At 45.7% G+C, this 22,840-nt stretch overlaps 1 protein-coding gene across 1 annotated transcript in view; it reads right to left on the bottom strand.

The window, feature by feature from the left end:
• Positions 1–19,110, bottom strand: part of LOC141096595 (uncharacterized) — a 91,581-nt gene extending 72,471 nt beyond the window's left edge. Inside the window, exon 1 of the mRNA XM_073583337.1 lies at positions 18,260–19,110. Within this exon, the coding sequence (XP_073439438.1) occupies positions 18,260–19,030 (771 nt within the window). The 5' untranslated portion in view covers positions 19,031–19,110. The remainder of the gene's footprint in view (positions 1–18,259) is intronic.
• Between the last annotated feature and the right edge of the window lie 3,730 nt (positions 19,111–22,840).

Genomic DNA, 22,840 nt, shown 5'->3' on the forward strand with positions numbered 1-22,840 from the left:
TATCAGCGTACTCAGGAAAAATTGCACAATAACTTTTGCAGTCCAATTTTTTTTTAAATATTCAAAAAAATTCCTGTGACGCACCTAAAGGGTTAATAAACTTCTTGAATGTGGTTTTGAGCACCTTAAGGGGTGCAGTTTTTAGAATGGTGTCACTTTTGGGTATTTTCTATCATATAGACCCCTCAAAGTGACCTCAAATGTGATGTGGTCCTAAAAATAAAATGGTGTTGTAAAAATGAGAAATCGCTGGCCAACTTTTAACCCTTATAACTTCCTAACAAAAAAAAAATTTTGGTTCTAAAATTGTGCTGATGTAAAGTAAACATGAGGGAAATGTTAGTTATCAAGTTTTTTGTGTGCCGTATCTCTGTGATTTAAGGGCATAAAAATTCAAAGTTGGAAAATTGCGAAATTTTCAAAATTTTCGCCAAATTTCCGTTTTTCTCACAAATAAACGCAAGTTATTTGAATGAAATTTTACCACTAACATGAAGTACAATATGTCACGAGAAAACAATGTCAGAATCACCGGGATCCATGGAAGCGTTCCAGAGTTATGACCTCATAAAGGTACAGTGGTCAGAATTGTAAAAATTGGCCCAGTCATGAACGTGCAAACCACCCTTGGGGGTGAAGGGGTTAAAAGCCGTCTACCTACTCCCAGAAAAGGGAGCCTTACAGGCCTTCCAGAGCTACTCCATGACGCAGGCTCAACACCTCCTGCCTTAACTGCTATTGTGTTTGTGGCACTACCAGCAGATGCACCACCACCACAATCAGTACCAGGTGGCCCCCCACGCCCACGTCAGCGTCCTGTTCCACCATACTTCCTCATGATTTGGAAAATGGACCCAAAATACCAGAAGATATATGGTACTGTATCAGAAGCGTACAGCTCTATACAGTCTAGGGATAACAGTAAATCTCCGTATATATTTCATGAGTCATACACAGATGCTCACAGGCTCAGGATGGATTACACCTGAATCTAAATAGCAAAAAAGGTTACTGTATCAGAAGCGTGCAGTTGTATACAGTGTTGGCCAAATTTGAAATCTCGGTATATATTTCCGGAGTCACCCTCAGATGCTCACTCAGTCTGGGTTTAATCATAATAAAAAATGTTGTAAAAAAGGTACTGGATAACAAGATAGCAAGGATATATATTATAGGGTACAATTGAAATCTCCATATACATAGTCCCGTAGTCACTCTCAGATGCTTACTCAGTATGGATTTGACCGTAATACTAAATGTTGAACAAATGTACTGTATAACAAGATACAAGCTGTATCGAGTATAGGGTAAAAATTGGTATCTCCAATTCACCGTATATATAGAAGGCGTAAACCACACACGCTCACTCACTATGGATGATACCGTAATAAAATTTTTTTAACAAAGGTACTGTATCAGCACATACCAGGTGTATCCAGTCTAGGGGTAATTGTAAATTTCCGTCTATACTTCCGGAGTCAGACACAGACACTCACAGGCTCACTATGTATTACACCAGAATTTAAAAAGTAAAAAAAGGGAAAGGTATTCGAAGCGTACAACAGTATACAGTGTTGTGGTACTTTTAAATCTTCGTATATATTTCAATCTCAGTAAGCCAGTCCAGACTCTCCGCTACTGGAAACTACATGGATACAAGTACAGACGGAAAGTCAAGTGTTAGCTGAAATTTGGGAATTACTCATCGTGGGAAAACCTCCCAGTAGATGTTGCAGAGGCGAAGCAGACCCTTAATTACTGTGTCTGTGGAGACAGCGAAAACGGTTCTTTGTGAAGAAAGGATTGCTTTATCGCAGTAGCGTGTATCACATCACTGATACTCGTCTCCATCAAATTGTGATCACAGGGAGAGATGTAGACATAGTCCTCACTGCCTATCATGATGTGTCTGGTTATTTTGGAGTGCAAAAGACAGAAGCCACAGGCCATAGATGATTCTATTGGATTGGCATGAGAGGAGACATTAAAAAATGGTGGCAGGAATGTCACACGCCTGTGACTATCACAACTGTGAAAGGTGATCATAAAGCACCACTGCATCCACTTGTAAGTTGACGTTCATTACAAATGGTAGCCATTGATCATCTGAAGGTGGAGGCCAGCAGGACATGCCATAGCTACATCTTAACCATCATCGATCAATACACCAACTTTCTAGTGGGCGTCCCTGTGAAGGATTTAACTGCCCAGACTACACAGCGGTGGAGCAGGGAGAGGTAAGGATTGCAACTTGCAAGTGCTGTGGCCACGACCAAGCAGGGGGGCACACTCGTGGGCGATGGTACTGGCACAGGGCCCCTCATAGTACGCTGGTTTGTCTGACGGCAAGTGGGCCGCCCCACCATCAGAGACACTGTATTGTACTATGAGGGGCCCTGTGCCAGTGCGTCGGCCATCAGTGGGCCCATCCACCTGTTCAGAGCAATGGCACTTGCCCGGGTGTGCCAGGTGTTGACCCCAGCCCTTGGGGGCAGCCCAGTTAGGGAGGTTTAAAAAATTACATATGTTGTTGTGTAGGCCGGACATTAAGCTGCTGCAAATGGCGGATTTGGGCAAGTCGGAGGAAGAGGAAGACAAAAGCGAGGCAGTTTTCTAGCAAACTATGTGTCATCAGGGGAAGGTGGGACAAAATCCTTTGAACATGCATGGTTCATTTTAATGAAGGTTAGATCATCAACATTTTGGGTCGACAGACGGGTCCTTTATTATGTCAGGATTGATCCAGCAGCACTGAAGACTCTTTCAGATAACACACTAGCAGCAGGGCAAGCGAGCTCCTGTAAGGCATAGTGCTCCAATTCAGGCCAGGTGTCCAGTTTAGAGGCCCAGTAGTCAAAGGGGAATGACCTGTGATGGAGAACATCGATATGGGAGGAGAAGTAGTTTGTAACCATAGTTGACAACTGCTGTCTCCTGTCACTTGTAATCGATGCAGTATTAGCAGTCATGTGAGCGGTAATTGAGAAATCATTCCACAACATGGTCATTAAACCCCTGTCTCCAACGCCACTTCTGCTGTGTGCACCACGAACACCTCTTCCATTGTGCCCACTACGGCTCGTGGGAGAACCAGCACCGCTGCTGTGTGCTGGGAAAGCCTCAAACAAACGGTTTACCAGAGTTGCTTGTTTGTTAGCAAATATTATCTCTAGGTTCTCCTGCGGCATGATGTTGTGTAATTTGCCTTTGTAGCGTGGATTGAGGATGCTGGCCAGCCAGTAGTCATCAGCCTTCATCATTTTGGCAATGTGGAGTGGGGAGGTAGAGCAATCGCTGCAGCTTATGCATACGAGTGGAGTGGATGTTTGAGCGACGGATGTGCGAGCACAGTCTTTGCACCTTATGGAGCAGGGATATTAACTCTGGATAACTATTAAGGAAGCACTGCATCACCAGGTTCAAAGTGTGAGCCAGGCAAGGTATGTGTGCGAGTTTTGCACGGGCTATGGCTGCCACAAAATTACGGCCGTTATCACTGAATACCTTGCCTGGCTCAAGATGTAAACTGCCCAGCCATGACTCAGTTTGTTGCTGCAAGTATTCGGCCAGTACCTCCACGGTGTGTCTGTTGTCGCCCAAAGACATCATCTTTAACACAGCCTGCTGATGCTTACCACTAGCTGTTCGATAGTGGGACACCTCATGTGCAACACTGCCAGCTGCGGATGGAGTGCTCGTGCGACTGCGCTCTGTGGACGAGCTTTCGCTTATGGAGGAGGAGGAGGGTCGAAAGCCTACAGCCAACTGTTTCCTATACCAAGGGCTATCCCTGTGGAGCCTGCATCCACCACATTAACCCAGTGCGCAGTGATGGACACGTAACGGCCCTGGCCATGCCTACTGGACCATGCATCTGTTGTGAGGTGCACCTTTCCACCCACTGATTGCTTGAGTGCATGGACAATGTGGTCTTTCACATGCAGGTGGAGGGCTGGGATGGCTTTTCGAGAAAAGAAGTGCCGCCTGGGTAGGTCATAGCATGGGACTGCGTAGGCCATGAGCTCGCGGAAAGCTTCGCTTTCAACCAAACTGTAGGGCATCATCTCTAATGAGATTAGTTTGGCAATGTAGGCGTTCAAGCACAGTGTACGCGGATGAGAGGATGAGTACTTTCTTGTCCTACTCAGAGTGTCTGGTAGAGTGAGCTGGACTGGAGAGCTGCATATGGGGGGAGTAGCGGTGGGCCGGACGGAGTGAGAGGGGGTTGGTGATGGTATTGGTGGTGATGGCCTAGATTCAGTGTTGTGTTGCAAAACCATTGTGATTCCCTGAGTGCTTTGGCCTTGCGACGACACCTCAACAATTAGTGCTGGTGGTGTGCTTAACGGTGGCGGTGGTCTTACAGTGGGGGAAGCGATGGAACGTTGCTGGCTACCTTCAGTCGGAGCAGGTGCACATGTGCTACCTGAGGTTTTGTAGTCCATCCACGCTTGCAAGTGCATGTTGATTAAATGTCTAAGCATGCAACTGAGTTGTTTACCTCGGCTAAAGGTCCTTCCGCACTTCTTACAGGTAACCTTTGCCTCATCAGTAGGATTTTGGACAAAGAAGTGCCACACTGCACTCTTCCTACTATGGTATACATTTTCTGGCCTTGCACGCTGTCCTGCAACTCTTTTAGTTTTTGGTCCACGTTTTTGGACAGCTACGGGCCTGCCAGATAACCGCTGCTTCAATGTCAATGCCTGCTGCGGATCCTTCTCCTTATCTGAACTATTGCCAGCGCCACCCTCCTCCCCAAATGGATGCCAATCTGGTCAAGAACTGGGTCATCCATCACCTCCTCTTCAAAGTCATCTGTACCTTCCTCTTTACCTTCCTCTGTGTCATCGTGTAAGGTGGTATAGTATGCGGGAAGGGGCACCTGAGTTTCATCAGGGTCAGATTCTGGCTCAGTAGACTGCAAAGGCAATGTAGTGCTCTGGGTCAATGAACCAGCAGAATCATCTAGCAGTGGCTGTGCATCAGTGCACTCCATGTCAGATTCATCTTGGACTGGGGAATTCAGTATTTGACTGGATAACCCAGGCATGGTATGTGAAAAGAGCTCCATAGAGTAATCTAAAGTGTGGGCTGCCGCATCCTTAACTAAATCATACCCCACTTTATCACCCCCTTAGTTAGGGAACATAATAAAATTAAAATTCCATTTTCCCATTAGGGTTAGGGTTGGGGCTGGTGTTAGGGTTAGGGTTGAGGTTAAAGTTAGGGTTAGGTTTGGGGCTAAAGTTAGGTTTGGGGCTAAAGTTAGGGTTAGGATTGCGGATAAAGTTGGGGTTAGGGTTGGGGCTAAAGTGAGGGTTAGGGTTGGGATTAGAGTTAGGGTTGGGATTAAGGTTAGGGTTGTGTTAGGGTTAAGTTTGTGATTAGGGTTATGGTTAGGGTTGGGTTTAGGATTAGGGGTGTGTTGGGGTTAGGGTTGGAGTTAGAATTGGGGGGTTTCCTCTGTTTAGGCTCATCAGGGGCTCTTCAAACGCAACACGCGTCTGATCTCAATTCCAGCTAATTCTGCGTTGAAAAAGTCAAACGGTGCTCCTTCCCTTCCGAGCTCTGCCATGCACCCAAACAGTGGTTTAGCCCCACATATGGGGTATCAGCATACTCATGACAAATTGCACAATAACTCTTGGGGTCAAATTTCTCCTGCTAACCTTGGGAAAATAAAAAGTTGGGGTTGAAAAGATCATTTTGTGAAAAAAAATAAGATTTTTTATTTTTAAGGCTCTACATTATAAACTTCTGTGAAGCACTTGGGGGTTCAAAGTGCTCACCACAGATCTAGATAAGTTCCTTAGGGGGTCTACGTTCCAAAATGGTGTCACTTCTGGGGGGTTTCCTGTTGTGAATTCACTTTCTGGCCTCCCTCTGGTTATTACTGAAGGTAGTGGAGCTGGTCAGATTGACAGAGGGGTTGCGAGTTCTCTTTCTGGGCTCCCTCTGGTGGTTACTGGAGGTAATGGAGCTGATCTGATTAACAGAGACTTGCCACCTGATAATGAGGACGACGATTGGAGATCTGGGGTTTCAGATTGAGATTTAAGACAGCCGACTCCCTCTATCCCTGCTGATTTTTTTCTGCCTCCTGAGGTCTGATGTTTTCAGCTCAGTCCCTGAATGTTCAGCTAAGTGTTCATTTGCTATTCTGTTTGCATTTGATCTGGTTTTGTCTATCTCAGTTTTGTGTGGGTCAGCCTGCTTCGGCTGGGGCTGTGCTAAATCACCGTCCATATGTTACTGCTTGTGCCAGTTTGTTTTTGTCCCTTATTAGATTGGCCTCTTTTTGCTCTGCTTTCAGAAAATACCAGAGTGCTGATATAGTGGGCGAAGTCATGCTACTCCAGTGTTTTTTGCATCAGACGTGTTGGACTTTTTGCAGGGTTTTTTGCGTGATTGCAGACAGCATCTTTCCTGTCCTGTCTAGTCAGTGTGGGCCCCATCATTTGCTCAGTCTATTTTCCTGCCTGCGTTTGTGTTTTCACCTTGTCTCATCGACAATATATGTTTGGGGGCTATCTATTCCTTTGGGGTCTGCTCTGGGGCAGTTTAGATTTCCCCTTTCTTGCTTTAGGCTCAGTTAGCTCTCCGGCTGTGCCGAGGCGTCTAGGATCATCGTAGGTATGCTCCATGGCTACTGCTAGTTGTGTGGATAGGATCAGGGGTCTGCAATCCACTTAGTTACCAACCTCTCTGGTTTTCTGTGGCTTAGCTTGGGCTTGCTCTCCTCCTCGGTGACCCATTCATAACAGTTTCCACTGTTTAAGCACATCAGGTGCTCTCCAAACGCGATATGGCATCCGATCTTAATTCCAACCAATTTTGCATTGAAAAGTGAAACGTTGCTCCTTCCCTTCCGAGCTCTGCGATGCGCCCAAACAGTATTCTTAGAGTATGTGTTCCAGGTCATTGTGCTCTGCTAGTTACAAAACAAAAGTTTCATAATGTGCAAACATGTTTACATCCCACTTTGTTGAAAACACATTTTACAAATGTGCATACTCAATAAGTGAGCAAGAAAATAAGATCTTAAAATAGAACAACGCTTCAAAATCCTATGCAAAGTCCATAAATCAACTGTGTAAAAAAAATGAGTCCGATGTAATATTCGTTTTGGAACAGAATTCCGATGTTAGATGGGCCAATATTTAATAGCAAATCATTTTAGATAAATGTAACCAGTTCAAGTCAGGGCAATTTAACCTTATTCAGGGCAAGACAACCTATAAATGTAAAAGCGCCGATAAGGGTATGTGCAGATGATCAATAAACTCTGCGTCTTGGACACTGTGCACTTCTCCAGCGTCCAACCCACAGCGTCCGGATGTTACAGCATAGTGGATGGAATTTCAAGAAATCCCATATCTACTATGCGTCCAGAGATGCCCGCGGCTCACCCGCAGAGAAGGACATGCGGCACGTCTCTACAGACCATAGCACGTCTATTTATCTTGCAGAGATGCTAGTCTCCGCAGGAGAAATTTCACCCGTACAATGTATTGGACGCGGTGAATCCGTACGGTTCAATGAACACAAGCGGATTCACCTGCGTTCATTAGCCAGCAGCGCTTTGGTGGCAGCAGATATGTGCTGCATCCAAAGCGCTGCCAATTACTTATTGTGGGCACATACCCTAAGAGATATAGTCAATGTCCAAATCAGTATTATTATATTAAACTAAAAAACAATAAAAGTATATACAAATTGATCTTATCTTTATTCATGAATAATAAAAGTAATAAACACATAACATTTCGAAAATTATGCAAAATAAACCACCAAAGTGTTGCACAGGATAAATAATATACATTTACAAGATATTAAAGGAAAGCTTTCAGGTGATTCATGCTTCCCAAAGCGCAGTCATGCAGCTGGAAGCATTAGACTTTATATAGAGAAGCTGTGAAGACATCAAACTGTACATAGGGGAGCTGTGGGCCCATGGCCGGGATGAGGGGTAGGCAGGGTAGGCACCTGTCTAGGGTGTCACCTCCTGCCTACCCAAGGGGGTGCACTTTGAAAAAAAATAGCTGAATGTCTGTAGTCACTTAATATCTTCCTGCAGCTGCAGACATTCAGCAGAGTGACGGATGGGGTGCAGGCATGAAGCCATAGGGGATATATACCGTCCCGCTGTCTCCCTCCGCAGCCCCGCTCTCCACTCGCCGTCCCGCTCTCTCCCTCCGCAGCCCTGCTGCCCACTCTCCGACCCCCTCTCTCCCTCCGAAGCCCAGCTCTCTACCCGCTGTCCCGCATTCTCCCTCAGCAGCCCAGTTCTCCATCCACCGTCTCGATCTCTCCCTCAGCAGCCCGTCTCCACTGTCTGTCCCGCTCTCTCTCTCAGCAGCTCCGCTTTCACTTCACAGCCCTGCTGTCTCCCTCCGCAGTTCAGCTTTCCATCCACTGCCATGCTCTCTCCTTCCGTAGCCCCACTCTCCAATCACCATCCCACATTTTCCCTCCACTGCCCCATTCTCCACTGGCTGTCCCGCTCTCCACCTGCATCCTGTGCTTTTCCTCTGCAACCCCGATCTCCAGCTGCCACTGGGTGGGGCTATGTGGAGTGCGCGTGGCTTGATGATACATACACACATGCATACACTCAGCTATATATATATATATATTGCCCACCAGGGCCGTGGGGATACTCGGTACCAGGCCGGTTCTTAAGGGGATATGTCACGGCAGCAGTGACCCGGTCCGTGGCCTTGGGGCCTTGGGCGTTCAATGAAAATGATAAAAGGGGAATAAAGTTTATAAGATATAGTTTGTGATGCCACCTGTGGTATTCGGCAAGGGATAGCCAACGCTGCTTAAAGAGATCGCTGGGGCTGATGGTGATGCAGCAGAGTTGGAACAGCTCTCCACAGGTAGAGCTAAGTCCCAGGGCACTTATGATGTCAAAGATAGTGGTGATGGTTGTAGTGCAGAATGATGGTTGTAGTGCAGAATGATGGTTGTAGTGCTGAGAGGATGGTGCAGTAAATAACTGAGGACACAGCAGGGTGCAGTCTTCACACTTTTACTCACGGTTTGTGGTGCAGTCCAGGGCACTCATTACAGATGGTAATGGAGATCCTGGCAGCCTTGAAGCAATTTGGGATCCACCTAACCCTAACCAGATGGTGTGGGAGGCCTCTTTTCTGCGCTGTCCTATGAAGTCCTTGCTGCCTGAAGCTATGCTCAGTCCTCTGTTCCTTACTGTCCTTTAGTCCTTGCCTGTATGGCAGGCAGCTTGAGCCTTTTACAGGTGTCACTCCTTTGTGGCTCCGGCTCTGGTATGCTGCTCTGCCTTCAGGTGTGTGATGGGGCCAGGAGGCCTGCTGTCTCCTTCCCTCCGGAGTTGGCTGCTGGGACTGTTGTACCCGTGCAGCCACGGACTCCGGCGTCCTGTGTCAAGCGCTCTTCCCTGGGGTGAGCTTGGTCACAGCTCCATTCCCCAGGCTTTCCTAAACTTCCACTTTCCTCTCTCTTTACTCTGCTCTTGGGATGAGCTCCTCACAGCTCCTGTCCCCTATGCAGACTCTCACAGACTGACTAACCCCGCCTCCAGGCCAGAACTAATAAGGAAGATTTCCTGAAGCCAGGTTTTGCGCTCCCCCTTCTGATCTGGAGTCAGGAAAGGTGTTGTATGCTGGTGTTATCTGGCTAGGGAAACCCTCCTTGCTTCCAGGCATGACATCACCCCTTGTGAGGCAATGGCCACTGTGACAACCGGACTCCTGGGGTGCCACATAAACTTCAAGTTTCAACTGTACATGCTGTTTAATAATTTGTTCAAAGTTCATTCCTGGTATAGAAGTAATGGTCACTGGCCTGTAAATTCCTAGCTCCATCTTCTTTCCGTTTATAAAATAAAAAAAGTTATAGCTCTCAGAATAAAACGATGCAAAAATAATTATTTCTCTGTAAAATAGTTTTTATTGTGTAAAAGCGCCAAAACATTAAAAAAAAGATATAAATTGGGTATCGCTGTAATCGAACTGTCTCGAAGAATAAAGCTGCGTTACCAATTTTACCACACGCGGAACAGTATAAAACAAACAACCCAAAAAGCAATTCCTGAATTGCTGGTTTTTGTTCATTCCGTCTCCCAAAAATCGCAATAGAAAGCAATCAAAAAATGTCATATGCCCGAAAATGGTAGCAATAAAAACGTCAGCTCGTCCCGCAAAAAACAAGCAAACTCACATGACTATCAGCCAAAATATGGAAAAATTATAGCTCTCAAAATGTGGTAATGCAAAAACTAGTTTTCGCAGGAAAAGGCATCTTTTAGTGTGTGAGAGCAGCCAAGCATAAAAACCCAATATAAATCTGGTATCGCTGTAATCGCACCCACCCGAAGAATAAAGTCGCCTAATCACTTATACCTCACAAGGAATGGCGTAAAAATACATGCCATGGCATCCGCTAATTGTGCCAGCAAATTTTAAGTTTAAAAAGTGAAATGGCGCTCCTTAACTTCCGAGCCATCCGTTTGCCCAAACAGTAGATTTCCCCCCACATATGGGGTATCGGCAAGCGCAGGATAAATTGCACAACAAATTGTATGGTCCATTTTCTCCTGTTACCCTTGCGAATGTAAAAAAAAAATGAGGTCTAAAGAAAAATTTTTGTGACAGAAAAGTAAATGTTGGTGTCACTTTCGGGTATTTTCTGTCATATAGGCCCCTCAAAGTCACTTCAAATATGAGGTGGTCCCTAAAAAAATGTGCAAATTTTGTTGTAAAAATGAAAAATCACTGGTCAACTTTTAACCCTTGTAACTTCCTAACAAAAAAAAAATTCTGTTTCAAAAATTGTGATGAGGTATTGCATTATGTATAAACTATTTATTGTGCTCTCTGATATAAGGGCATAAAAATTCAAAGTTTGAAATTTGCGAAACTTTTGTCAGGTTTTTGTTTTTTCACAAATAAACGCAAGTCATATCAATGGCATTTTACCACTATCATGAAGTACAATATGTCACGAAAAAAATCTCGGAATCCGTAGAATCCATTGAAGTGTTTCAGAGTTATCACTTCATAAAGTGACAGTGGTCAGAATTGTAAAAATTGGCCCGGTCTGGAACATGAAAACAGGCTTCGGGGCGAAGGGGTTAAATGGCCTCCATTTTTCATTCAGTAAAAAAAATAATAAAAGTAAAATTCACTTTACAAACAGTGGCTTCAGATGGAGTGTGACGTTATGTACCACTTAGAAATGTAAAATAGTCAAACTACACTCCTTTTTTACCAGTAAAAATTGATAGCAAATCTTGCAACCCTACTCTGAATTTAAAGGGGACTTATAAAATCTATATCACGACTCCATTCCTTATTTAAGTATAAGGACAAACAATTCTGTTATCCTTATTATTTGTGATGTGTCAGTGAGTCTGCAGCAAATTAGAATTCAGGCCCTTCCAATCCAGTTTCCATCTTCTTTACCCTAAAGGAATTCCTGTGGTGAATCTGCTGAAGTTGCGGTTCTCTAGTGTTTTTCATATTTTATCAGTTCCAGTTGATATCGTTCATGTTTTTTGACAATGTGCACTTTATTTCAGTAAAGAACTTATCTGATCTGCAGCATTTTCCCTGTGGGACAATTATAGCTTAGGAATGAATGAATATAATTGCCATGACAGACAGGTTACTGGAAGTTAGACTTTGGGCTATTTTTTAAGTCCTTCACTGTCATACACCTTGAATTCTTAGAAAAGTATGTGCATTCATATATTATAATATTGCAGTATATAATAAAAGTGATCAAATCATTGCATGATCAAAACCCACAGGTTCAAGTCCCCCCCGGGGACTCGTCTTGCATCAAACAAGCCCTCAAACATATATATATATATATATATATATATATATATATATATATATATATGCAAAATTACAAATTATGGTTCTTAGTAGAAAGGGAGGAAAAAACGAAAGTGTAAAAAGGAAAGTTTGCCTCTCAGAAAGGGGTTAACAATAGTACAGTGTCTATAGAACACTCTAATAAAGGTGCCACCACTTTGGCGTTTTGCTGATTGGCCAAGCTCGGGATTGGTGCTCAGCTTCCGAGAATGGAAAACGCAAGTGCCGAAAATATATGGCGGTTCATGTTAATCAGTGTCCCACAACGCCATAAATATATTGCCCATGGCATGGAAGGGGTAGCAGAACGGAAAGGTCAGGAAGCAGATCTAATAGGTAGTGGAGGTGTTTATTGTGCGCCACTAATTTTGTTTATATGAAGGGATTGTGTGTGGGCTGTATGTAGAAAGTTCATTGTCTGAGATTTCGTTTGGTTCCTGTCCGTGCAAATATGTGCATTTGAGTGTTCTTCTAGCCTCTGATCTGGCTTTTATCTTGAAATTGTCTCCTGTTTGCAGTAAGCACTGACCTTCTGCTTAACCATTGAGTGAACAATCCCAGCCCTGACCGGAGGGTCAGAGGTACAGGTGTGTGGTACTGAAGGGCAAAGACTGAGACTGGTCAAATCGTCCGAGATCTGGGCAGGCAGGCAACACTGTCTTTTTATCACAACACATTGTACTTTATATTAGTGATAAATTTATGCTGATATGATTTGATCATTCTTATAAAAACATTTAACATATGCCAAATTATCCAACTTTGAATTTTTATGATTTTAAGGGTTCACTCACACAAGTGCATAAAAAAAAAAAAAAAAAAAAAAAAAATCGGTCCCATTCTCATCCAGAAGAGTGGGACCATTTTTTCTCACTTGTTATCTGTCACGGCGCAGTAGGGAAAAAAGCAGGCGACGTGTAACCTGGACCCCTGAACTGCCCCTCAGGCTAAGGGGGTGCCCTGACTCTCCTTAACTTGGGGGTACACTTGAAGGTAGTGAGGCCCAAGTCCCCGACTTGTCCCTATCTCCTGTTTAGCCCTGAGCTAAACCACCAACCCCCTCCCCAGGAGGTGAGACAGGGAATAAAGTGAACTGCACCCAATAACTCACAAAGGAAAATAAAACAGACACCATGGGGTTAAAGCAACTAAAACCCAAAACTTAGCTTTGCTCTGCTACAAATGCTCCAAGCAACAGAGTAAGGATCAGATCAGCATCCAGAAGCAACTCCACTGCTCCAGATAAGCTGAACACCCTCTCCACCAGGTAGGTCCAGTCTTCACCACGGTTGGATAACAAATGAACAATATTACCAACAGTGATTTACTGCGCATGATGACCTTTTATAGGAAGGAGGGGGGAGTAGTCATCACCTGTTGGTTAATTCACACGTGTAGTAATCCCAGCGGCCACCTGGGGCAAAACCAGCACCAAAAACAACTACAGTTGTAGTAAACCCCAGCGGCCACCGGGGGAAAAAGGAAAAAGTTTTCTATAAGAATCCACATTCTGCTACAGCTCCAAAAATGGACCGTGACAGTACCCCTCCTTCAATGAGGGGCCTCTGGACCCTCAACACCACACCTCACCGAAAAACACCTACAGTGCGGACGCCTAGGTCCACCAGAGTTCACCTCAGCGACCACCTGACTCACAGGTTTATGGAAAACGTGGGCAAATAGATGGCAATGTATGCTCCAGAAGCACCACAACTCTCCAGAGCGCCGCCGGTGGGAAAAACTGATATTAACCCCGATGGCCTGAAAGGAAAAAAGTTTTAATGTGAGAATGCAGATCTGACACAGATCCAAAAATGGATGGTGACAGTACCCCTCCTTCAATGAGGGGCCTCTGGACCCTCAACACCGCACCTCACCAGAAAACAATCTACAATGAGGACGCCTCGATCCACCAGAGTTCACCTCGGCAGTCACCTGACTCTCAGGTTTATGGCAAACGTGGACTGATGGAGGTGACAACGTATGCTCCGGAGGTGCCCCAAATCTCCAGAGCGCCGACCTGGGGAATGAGTTGTGTATGGGCATTATTGGGGGTAGCTCCAGCTAGTAAGACTCCAGGGCTGAGGATGGCCGACACCCGATACGGCCCGATCACTCGAGAACTCCAGACCCCTGCAGCACACTTCCACCGGATGTTTTTGGTGGCCACCCATACATACTCGTTCACACACATGTCCGGACCTGAACATTTAATACCATTCATGCGTTTGTCACAAAATGGTGAACTCTTCAAAGGACTGACAACAGAGGCGTCCCCCTGTGTCATCATACTCACACCCCCACAATGCTCAGAAGGAGTCACCAATCTCCTCCGACCCCTCCTCCTACGTGGACTCCGACACCCAGGGTTAGCATGTGGTGAGGGTAGAGACTTGCCCCTACTCCCTGGCAGCACCTCTGCTGCCCCCACTGGAGAAGAAGGGGATGGTTGTAGAAAGATGGCAGAGACAGTAGCCCCTGGGCAGCAGCCCTCACACGACTGATCCCAGCTGACTACTTCCCTAGACAGCCAATCTATGACCGGGTTGTGTTTTTCTAACCAAGGGAGGCCTAAAATGATAAGTGATGGCATTCCCCCCAAGACGTAGCATGACAGGGACTCTTCATGCTGAGTCCCAATGTGCAGATGTATATTTTCGATGACTTGGGTCAACCTCCCCTGGCTCAGTGGGACAGAGTCAATGGCCTGGCCGCTTAGAGGTTTGGCCAGCGTCCTACACTTCAGGCCATGTGTCTGGACAAAGTGAGCATCCACCAGATTGACTCCCGCGCCACTGTCCACAAACACCGGTATGCCCTAAGGTACCCCGCCAACCACCACCTTTGCTGACATAGTACACTGAGAGGGCAAAATGGAGGTAATATACACTCCCTGGTCGCTTCCCCCACACGACCAGGGGGGCGCGGCTCCTTAGATGGTACAGAAGATTTGGCGTGCGCTGGGCAGACCCTGAAAACATGACCAGTCTGTCCACAGCTAAAACATGCCCCCACATCACGACAATCCGCAGGCAACACCGCTGGGGAACCAACTCCTCCCACCTGCCTGGGCTCATCCACCTGCACCTGTGAGTCCTCCTCCTCAGCAAGGTCCCCAGGGGGCATATTCGCCAAAGCCGCAAAAAACTCGTCCCCAGGAGGTGAGACAGGGAATAAAGTGAACTGCACCCAATAACTCACAAAGGAAAATAAAACAGACACCACAGTGTTAAAGCAACTAAAACAAAAAACTTAGCTTTGCTCTGCTACAAATGCTCCAAGCAACAGAGTAAGGATCCGATCAGCATCCAGAAGCAACTCCACTGCTCCAGATAAGCTGAACCCCCTCTCCACCAGGTAGGTCCAGTCTTCACCATGGTTGGATAACAAATGAACAATATTACCAACAGTGATTTACTGCACATGACGACCTTTTATAGGAAGGAGGGGTGTTGTGAGTTCATTTTCCCCTTCATTACTGAGGCCCGAGGAACTCCCTCTTCTGGTAAAGAAAGGTAGTGAGCCTGATTATCAAACACCTGAGGCTGATGATGATGACTGGCTGAGTGGAGTTACTGACTGGATATAAGGCTGCCGACGCCCTTCTGCCCTGCGGGTGATTTCTCTGTGGGATCCTTGGAGACCAGTCTGAATTCCTGCTCCTCTAAAGCTAAGTTTGCTGCTCGGCCTTTTGCTTTGGTGCTTTGACTTTGTTTTGCTTTGTTTTTCTGGATTTCTGCCATTCCCTGCTGGGGTGTGCTGAATTCATTTAGCTCTGTCTTCTGAAAATACCTGAGTGCTGATTTAGTTTTTGAAGCCTAGCTGCTTCAGGGCCATTTTCATATCAGCTTGTTGGCTTATGTCTTTGATAGGGTTTTGGCAGATTGCAGACAGCAGCCTTCCTGTCCTTTCCTATCTAGGTAGTTTTGGGCCCCGTCTTTGCTCAGTCTATCTTTCTGTCTGTGTTAGTATTTTCATCTTGCTTCACCGTCATTATATGTTGGGGGCTGCCTATTGCTTTGGGGTCTGCTCTGGGGCAGTTTAGATTTCCCCTTTCTTTCTTTAGGCCTATGTAATTCTCCGGCTGTGATCGAGGGGTCTAGGGCATCGTAGGAACCCCCCACGGCTACTGCTAGTTGTGTTGATAGGTTCAGGGGTCAGCAATCTGATAGTTGCCAACTTCTCTGGTTTTCTGGACTTAGCTTGTATTTCTGCTTTTGCCTCCTACGGTGACTCATTCATAACAGAGGGGTGAGTAGTCATAACCTGTTGGTTAATTCACACGTGTAGTAAACCCAGCAGCCACCGGGGGCAAAACCAGCACCAAAAACAACTACAGTTGTAGTAAACCCCAGCGGCCACCGGGGGAAAAATGAAAAAGTTTTCTATAAGAATCCACATTCTGCCACGGCTCCAAAAATGGACCATGAAATTATCTGTGTGCAATCTGTTTTTTTACTTAGCAGCTATTAATCTTTTACAAGACCATACAAAGGTTCCTGTGCTACAAAATTACAGTGTATCTGTACCCCCCCACAGATACATTGTTTGGAAAAGGTCATCACACACACATATATCCTGCATAGCGTGCATCTGTGAAAAGCATTTACTCTCTTAGCATGAATACTGAGTCCATATCTTGCAGCCAAACATATAAATTGGTCAAGAAGACAGAAACTTTAACTGCGTTACCTGTTATATGTAGATGTAATTTTTCTAGATAAGGCCTTGTTCCACATTTATCTCCTTTTAAACTCCTATAGTCACTGATACACTGCAGACTCCTTTTCTGTATTGTTTTATGCCAGTAGTCAAACATCTAGAGGATAGCTAAGATCTGGCCATATCTGAATGTAAAATGTGTTGAAACTTTTATAAATCTTCATTTAGGGTGGTTTCACATTAGCGCTTTTTAAGCGCACGCACGGCCGGGGGTAGCTCCGCCCCCGAGCCGGCTCTCTGCCCGGCGTGCCTGCCCCTTGCTTGTAGCGCCGCCTCCTAGCGCACAGCGGCGCCTGCGATCGGCGCACCCTATCTTTAGCATAGGGTGCGCAGATCGTGCGCAGGCCGTGTGCTAGTTGCGCTTTGACCTGCGCTGCGCACTTTTGACGGTGCGCCGTGCGCGCCAAAATCCGAAAAGTTTGATTTTGGCGCGCACGGCGCACCGTCAAAAGTGCGCAGCGCAGGTCAAAGCGCAACTAGCGCACGGCCTGCGCACGATCTGCGCACCCTATGCTAAAGATAGGGTGCGCCGATCGCAGGCGCCGCTGTGCGCTAGGAGGCGGCGCTACAAGCAAGGGGCGGGCACGCCGGGCAGAGAGCCGGCTCGGGGGCGGAGCTACCCCCGGCCGTGCATGCGCTTAAAAAGCGCTAATGTGAAACCACCCTTACCTTGACTTAAAGAGTAACTGTTGTTGTTTTTATTTCATAGTCTAGATCAACAGTACAAAAGAATAAGTAACTTTGTAATATATCTTATCAGAAAAACCTGCATTTTTCCCTACTGGATTGATCTTTCACTTTCAATTCATGGGTAAAATCTTTAAAATCTGTGTTCAATGAAGACAGATTTTCCCATTACTGAGATCAGAGATGACAGTTGGTGCTTTTACAATTCTATGGAGAGGGGAGGGGGAGGAGCTAGAGACAGAAACAATCATTCTGTCACAATGATATAGGAAAAAAACAGCTCACTCTTGTGAAGGCTACTGTGAGATTCTTGGCCTGGAGAAAGTCATTCCGGGCCAATATGGCACAACAAGGATCCAGAGAAGGTTCTCCAGCCGTAATCCAGATAAAATAGTGAGCTTTATTCCAACATGTTAAAAAACATCTCCAAGTATATCCAAATATATGTTTCCTATGCATTTCAGACAGTACCTCAGTCATTATTCATGGATATATAGATTTAGACTTTTTATCCATGAATAAGGACTGAATTATGGTCTGAAACATGTAGGAAAATATATATTTGGATGTACTTGAAGATGTATTTTTGTATGTTGTAATGAAGATCACCATTTTATCTAGAATATGGCTTGAGAACCATCTTTGCTTACAAATATTCTGCCGCAAGTTCTCCTGAAATGACAGTTACAGTTCTCCATAGAACATTACAAGCACTAACTGTCATCTCCTATCTGCGTAATGAAAAGTCTGTATTCACTGAAGACAAATTTTACCCATGAGTTACAGTATGAATTAATGTGTACTACTGAGTTATGAAAAAAAGTTAAAACAAGCTACTCTTTAATGTATACCTATCATGTAGTGAAAAGTCTGATACAGAGCTGCATGTTATAGCATCCAAATTTAATATTTGACATACTAAAAAGCATTAATACATTTTGGGGGAAAGTGATGCAAGTTTATTTTGCTGTGAAAGTTCTTACCATGGACAACTTTCTTTCTTCTTCGCCCAAATCAGTGCCATGGTTCCGAACACTGTTCTTATTGAACACTTGGAAAATATCCTTAGAGTCAGCGAAAATTTTAGTAGGGCTTCTAGGGTGAGAACTCCTCCTTTTTATACCAGTGAAAGTATATTTATAACGTGGCAAATCTGTAAAAACATCATCATTTTCATCCTCTTCCTCGGTGTCATCACCACTTTCTTTATCCTCTCGTGTGTCATTTTCATAGCCAGCACTGTCGCAAATAAAGTCAAGGGGTAAATCGGTGAATGTGATGGCACTTGGCTTATGCTTGATAACTCGCACATTGTGAGACTTGCTGTAAGAGGTTTCTGGTTGTAATGATGTTGGAGAAATTTCTTGGTATCCGTCTTCAATGCCAGCATTTTCAGTGGCAGACATGTTGTTTGGGAGAAGGTCATTGTCAGTGGATGATGGTAACCAATCGACAAATTTGTCTGTAGGGTTGGTTTCAATTGTTGCCAAGTTGCCAAGCTCCAGAGTTGTTGGACTAATGTCTCCTATTGTCCACCTGCTTGTCTCATGGATTTTGGTGTTGCTTTCTCTTGTATCTAACTGACTGTTGACATCAGGTTCCGACCCTAATAAAGTGTCGTAGTCTTCTAGATGTGTTTCGTTTGTATTCCTTCCGGATGGGAAGTAGTCTGCTCTCATATTTATTGACGTTAAAGAAAAGTTACAAGCTGAAGAAAGAATTGACGTACCGTCAAGATCCAAGATTGTTTCCATGCTTTAATAAGATTAGTCACGCTTTTATCATATTGTTCCTTTTATTACGCTCTTGAATTGAAGATCTTGTTGTACAAGGACAGTCTTACCACCCCATCTATTCTTCTGTAATAAAGAAAAAGCACAGAATATCAAATTGCAGAAGGGTTTGTGGGTGTGGGTCTACAAGAATATATCATGTAATACCCAGTGAAATGTATACTTTATGTCAAAACATATTTGTACAGGTGAATATGTCAAGGATAGGTCATTAGGTAATCAGAAAATTACTTATCCTTTAAATTATTACAATATTTTATTTTTCATAAACCTATCTATATAAATAAAAGAAAGAAAAATATTGTTCTTTATACTTTGGCCACTAAGCCTAATAATATAAACAAAAACTCAGGCTTACATGACCATAGCCGAAGAAGAGACCCCGGAGTAAATATAAAATCACTTTCTACTACACATTATATTAAAATCATGCATAGAGAAATAATATAAAAAAGCAGAGTGCCCAGAAGGGGGAAGTGTAAGCGGATGGATGGCACTTCCTCCTCACCCCGACGCACGTTTTGCCGTCGCTTCTTCTGGGAGCGTGCCATCCACTTACCTGTGGCTCCTGAGTAAGGTATTGTACACCAACCTTTATATATATTACATGATTCCTACTCTTAAAGTTCCCTACTGGCTTATGTCTCTTGCTCTGCCCGTCTTAATTGTTTACAGAGTCGTCTAGAATATGGACCCTTATGGAAGTTTGATGTATTATACAAAAATAATTATTGAGGTGGTTTCCTAGACAAAGACTCCTTTAAGCATTATTTTGGCTGCACATTTTGTATATATGGGCAGACAATTAAGTCTAATAATGTAATAGGGTAATCATAATCTTTACCAAGTGAGCATAATCATACCTCCACCGTTTATATTATTGATGGTATATGTGGCGCCCATGAGGGTTCAGTCGCCACAGAGCTACTGCACCTCCTCCTGAGGTGTGGTACCCCACTATCCAGGTAAGGTGGAGATGCCTGACCACACTCCAACACCTGCACCCAGCACAGACACTTTAGAATAGTGGAGCACCCTGTAAGTCAGCTGCTTTGGATCACCAAGGGTTCTGGGGAAGCGGGTGGAGCTTAGACTGCACAAGAGAGGGAAGAAGGTTAGGAAGGAGTCAGTTAGTGAGAGAAGATCCCCGGAGAGGGATGGAGTGAAAGTAAGTGCTGCAGCAGACTCCTGTGATCTGGAGCTGTTGGCACGGGAAAGAGCAAGAGAAAGCCTAATTCTTCAGAAGGAACACAGATTAGTACGGAACATGGGGAGAAGAGAACTGAGGACAAGGGTGAGAGCAGAGCCCTTCCTTAAGTTAAATCGCATGGTTCGGAGTCGGGTATCCGAAGTTGTATGGATGCTGATGGTCCTGCAGCAGAAACCGGAGGAATAGAAGTTGTCACCAGTTTTTCTCACCTAAGACTCGGGGACACAATAGCAACGTGTGTGAGCCGGGACCTGATAGTAAGAAGTCCCCGAAGCGGGCTAAAGCTGTCTGCCGTACGAGTGGAGTTCCAAGTAACATCTGGAAGGAGGAACTTGAGTTTAATTCACAACTACAAGTACTTCAGTTTAGGCGCTAGTGAGGAGATGTTCAGGAAAGGCATATGTTGGAGGAGTGCTGGGAAGGTGTACTCTATCTTGCCTGGGAGTTGGCTGAGCCCCTGACCTGGAGGACACGGCACTGAAGTGGGCATCTGTATGCGCAACAGACTGAGTAAAGCATTGGAACTACATCCCACTGTGTCCTCCGCTTTCTTTCTGCGCCACGTTCCCCGCACTGCTGCATCTTTCACCCTACACTACATCACCATCTACCAACTCTCTTCATCTGCCCTGGGACTACAGCTCTACCTGTTGAGAGCTTCAACATCATAGCTGCACAACAACATCTGTCCCAGAGAAGCAACCCTGCAGCGCTGGTCAAACTGACCAGGAACCACAGGTGGCGTCATGAATCATGTCAATAACTTTATCCCCATCACTCTACCCAGAGGTGGGATTCAGCTGGTTCTCCCCAGTTCGGTAGAACCGTTTGTTAAAAAAGCAGCTGGTTCCCCGAACCGGGGAGATTCATAGCTGCGATCCGGTACTTGCAGGCTGCAGCGCACATAGGAGGAGGAGGGCGGGCTCTGCTTCCAGCCGGAATTAATGGATACCGTGCACTGAAACCTGCACAGTCAGTGCTGTAATGCGCACACCCCGCCTGGTCCCCGGCCCCAGCACACTGATACCTGCGGAATTGTGGCAATTAGGGTAGGCCGCAGGATGGACAGGGCAGGTGCGTGTGCTGTGGGGGCTGAGCTGAGAGCCGCCGCCATCCAGCCAGGGGTCATCAACGCCGCCACGCCAGTAACCGCAGGCAGGCTGCAAGAGAGTGCAATCACCCTGTACGTACTCTGGACAGTGGACTGCTGCACGCAGCTGCACCAACAGCAGGTCAGACTCAGAGGAGCCATGTGTGTTGTACGGCCTGGCTGTGCCCGTTGTGCCCCATTATACAGTAATGCATGTGGCTGTGCCCCATTATGTACAATGTGTGCCCCCCGACAGTCTCTATGGGATATGGGATCGATTGAGGAGGCTGGGAGAGGGACTCTATGGCATGTGGGATTGAGGCAGCTGGGATTCTATGGGACCTGGGATTGAGGAGGCTGGGACTCTATGGGATGTGGGATTGAGGCAGCTGGAATTCTATGGGACCTGGGATTGAGGAGGCTGGGACTCTATGGGATGTGGGATTGAGGCAGCTGGAATTCTATGGGACCTGGGATTGAGGAGGCTGGGACTCTATGGGATGTGGGATTGTGAGGTGGCTGGGAAGGAATTCTATGGGATGTGGGATTGAGGAGGCTGGCCTGGGCTGGCACTCTATAGGATTTAGGATTGAGGCGGCTGGGACTTTATAGGATGCGGGATTGAGGAGGCTGGGACTCTTTGGGACCTGGGATTGAGGAGGCTGGGACTCAATGGGATGTGGCACTGAGGCTGCTGGGAAACTATGGGATATGGGATTGAGGTGGCTTGGACTCAAATGGATCTGAGATTGTGGAGGCTGGGATTCTCTGGCACCTGGGATTATGGAGGTTGTGTCATTAGGAGGCTTTAGGCACCTGGGGCACTATAAGGCCTGGGAGTGGGACATGAGGAGGCTGAGACTCTATGGGACCATAACTTGTGAAGACTGGGACATTATGGTGCTTAAGGCAGCTAGGGCACGATAAGGCCTAGGATATCAGGAGGTTAGGACACTATGGGACTTGGAGTTTTAGGCAGCTGGGGCACTTTGTCATCCGTCAATTGAGGAGCCTGATACTTTATGGGACCTGGGATTGTGGAGGTTGGGATATTGTGGTTCATGGGGCTGTAAACAGCTGAGATACTATGGAACCTGGGACTAGAGGAGAATGGGATACTATGTGACCTGGACCTGAGGAAGATGGGACATTATGGTGTCTGGCAGAGGCGTAGCTAGGGTTTCGGTTCAGGGGGGGGGGCGAAACTTCTGAGTGGGCCCCTAACTAGGTAACTTTCATTACAACTCGGTGACGCCCCCTAATAGTAGATGTAGGAGACGACTGCGCTGTTACTGAAAATAATCCCTATATAAAGACCAATATTGATATTACCGCCATATGGTCAGTGGTAAATACCAGTCCTACAAAACATAGACGTGATTACTGCACAGTTATAGTTGGTGTCTTACGGCTTGATACCCCAATGCTGAGCCGCTGCTGCCGTATGTGTCCCTATTACTGCATCTGCTAC

This window comes from Dendrobates tinctorius, unplaced genomic scaffold (genome assembly GCF_039654945.1).
Source record: "Dendrobates tinctorius isolate UK_male_01 unplaced genomic scaffold, ASM3965494v1 ptg000075l, whole genome shotgun sequence".
NCBI lineage: Eukaryota > Metazoa > Chordata > Amphibia > Anura > Dendrobatidae > Dendrobates > Dendrobates tinctorius.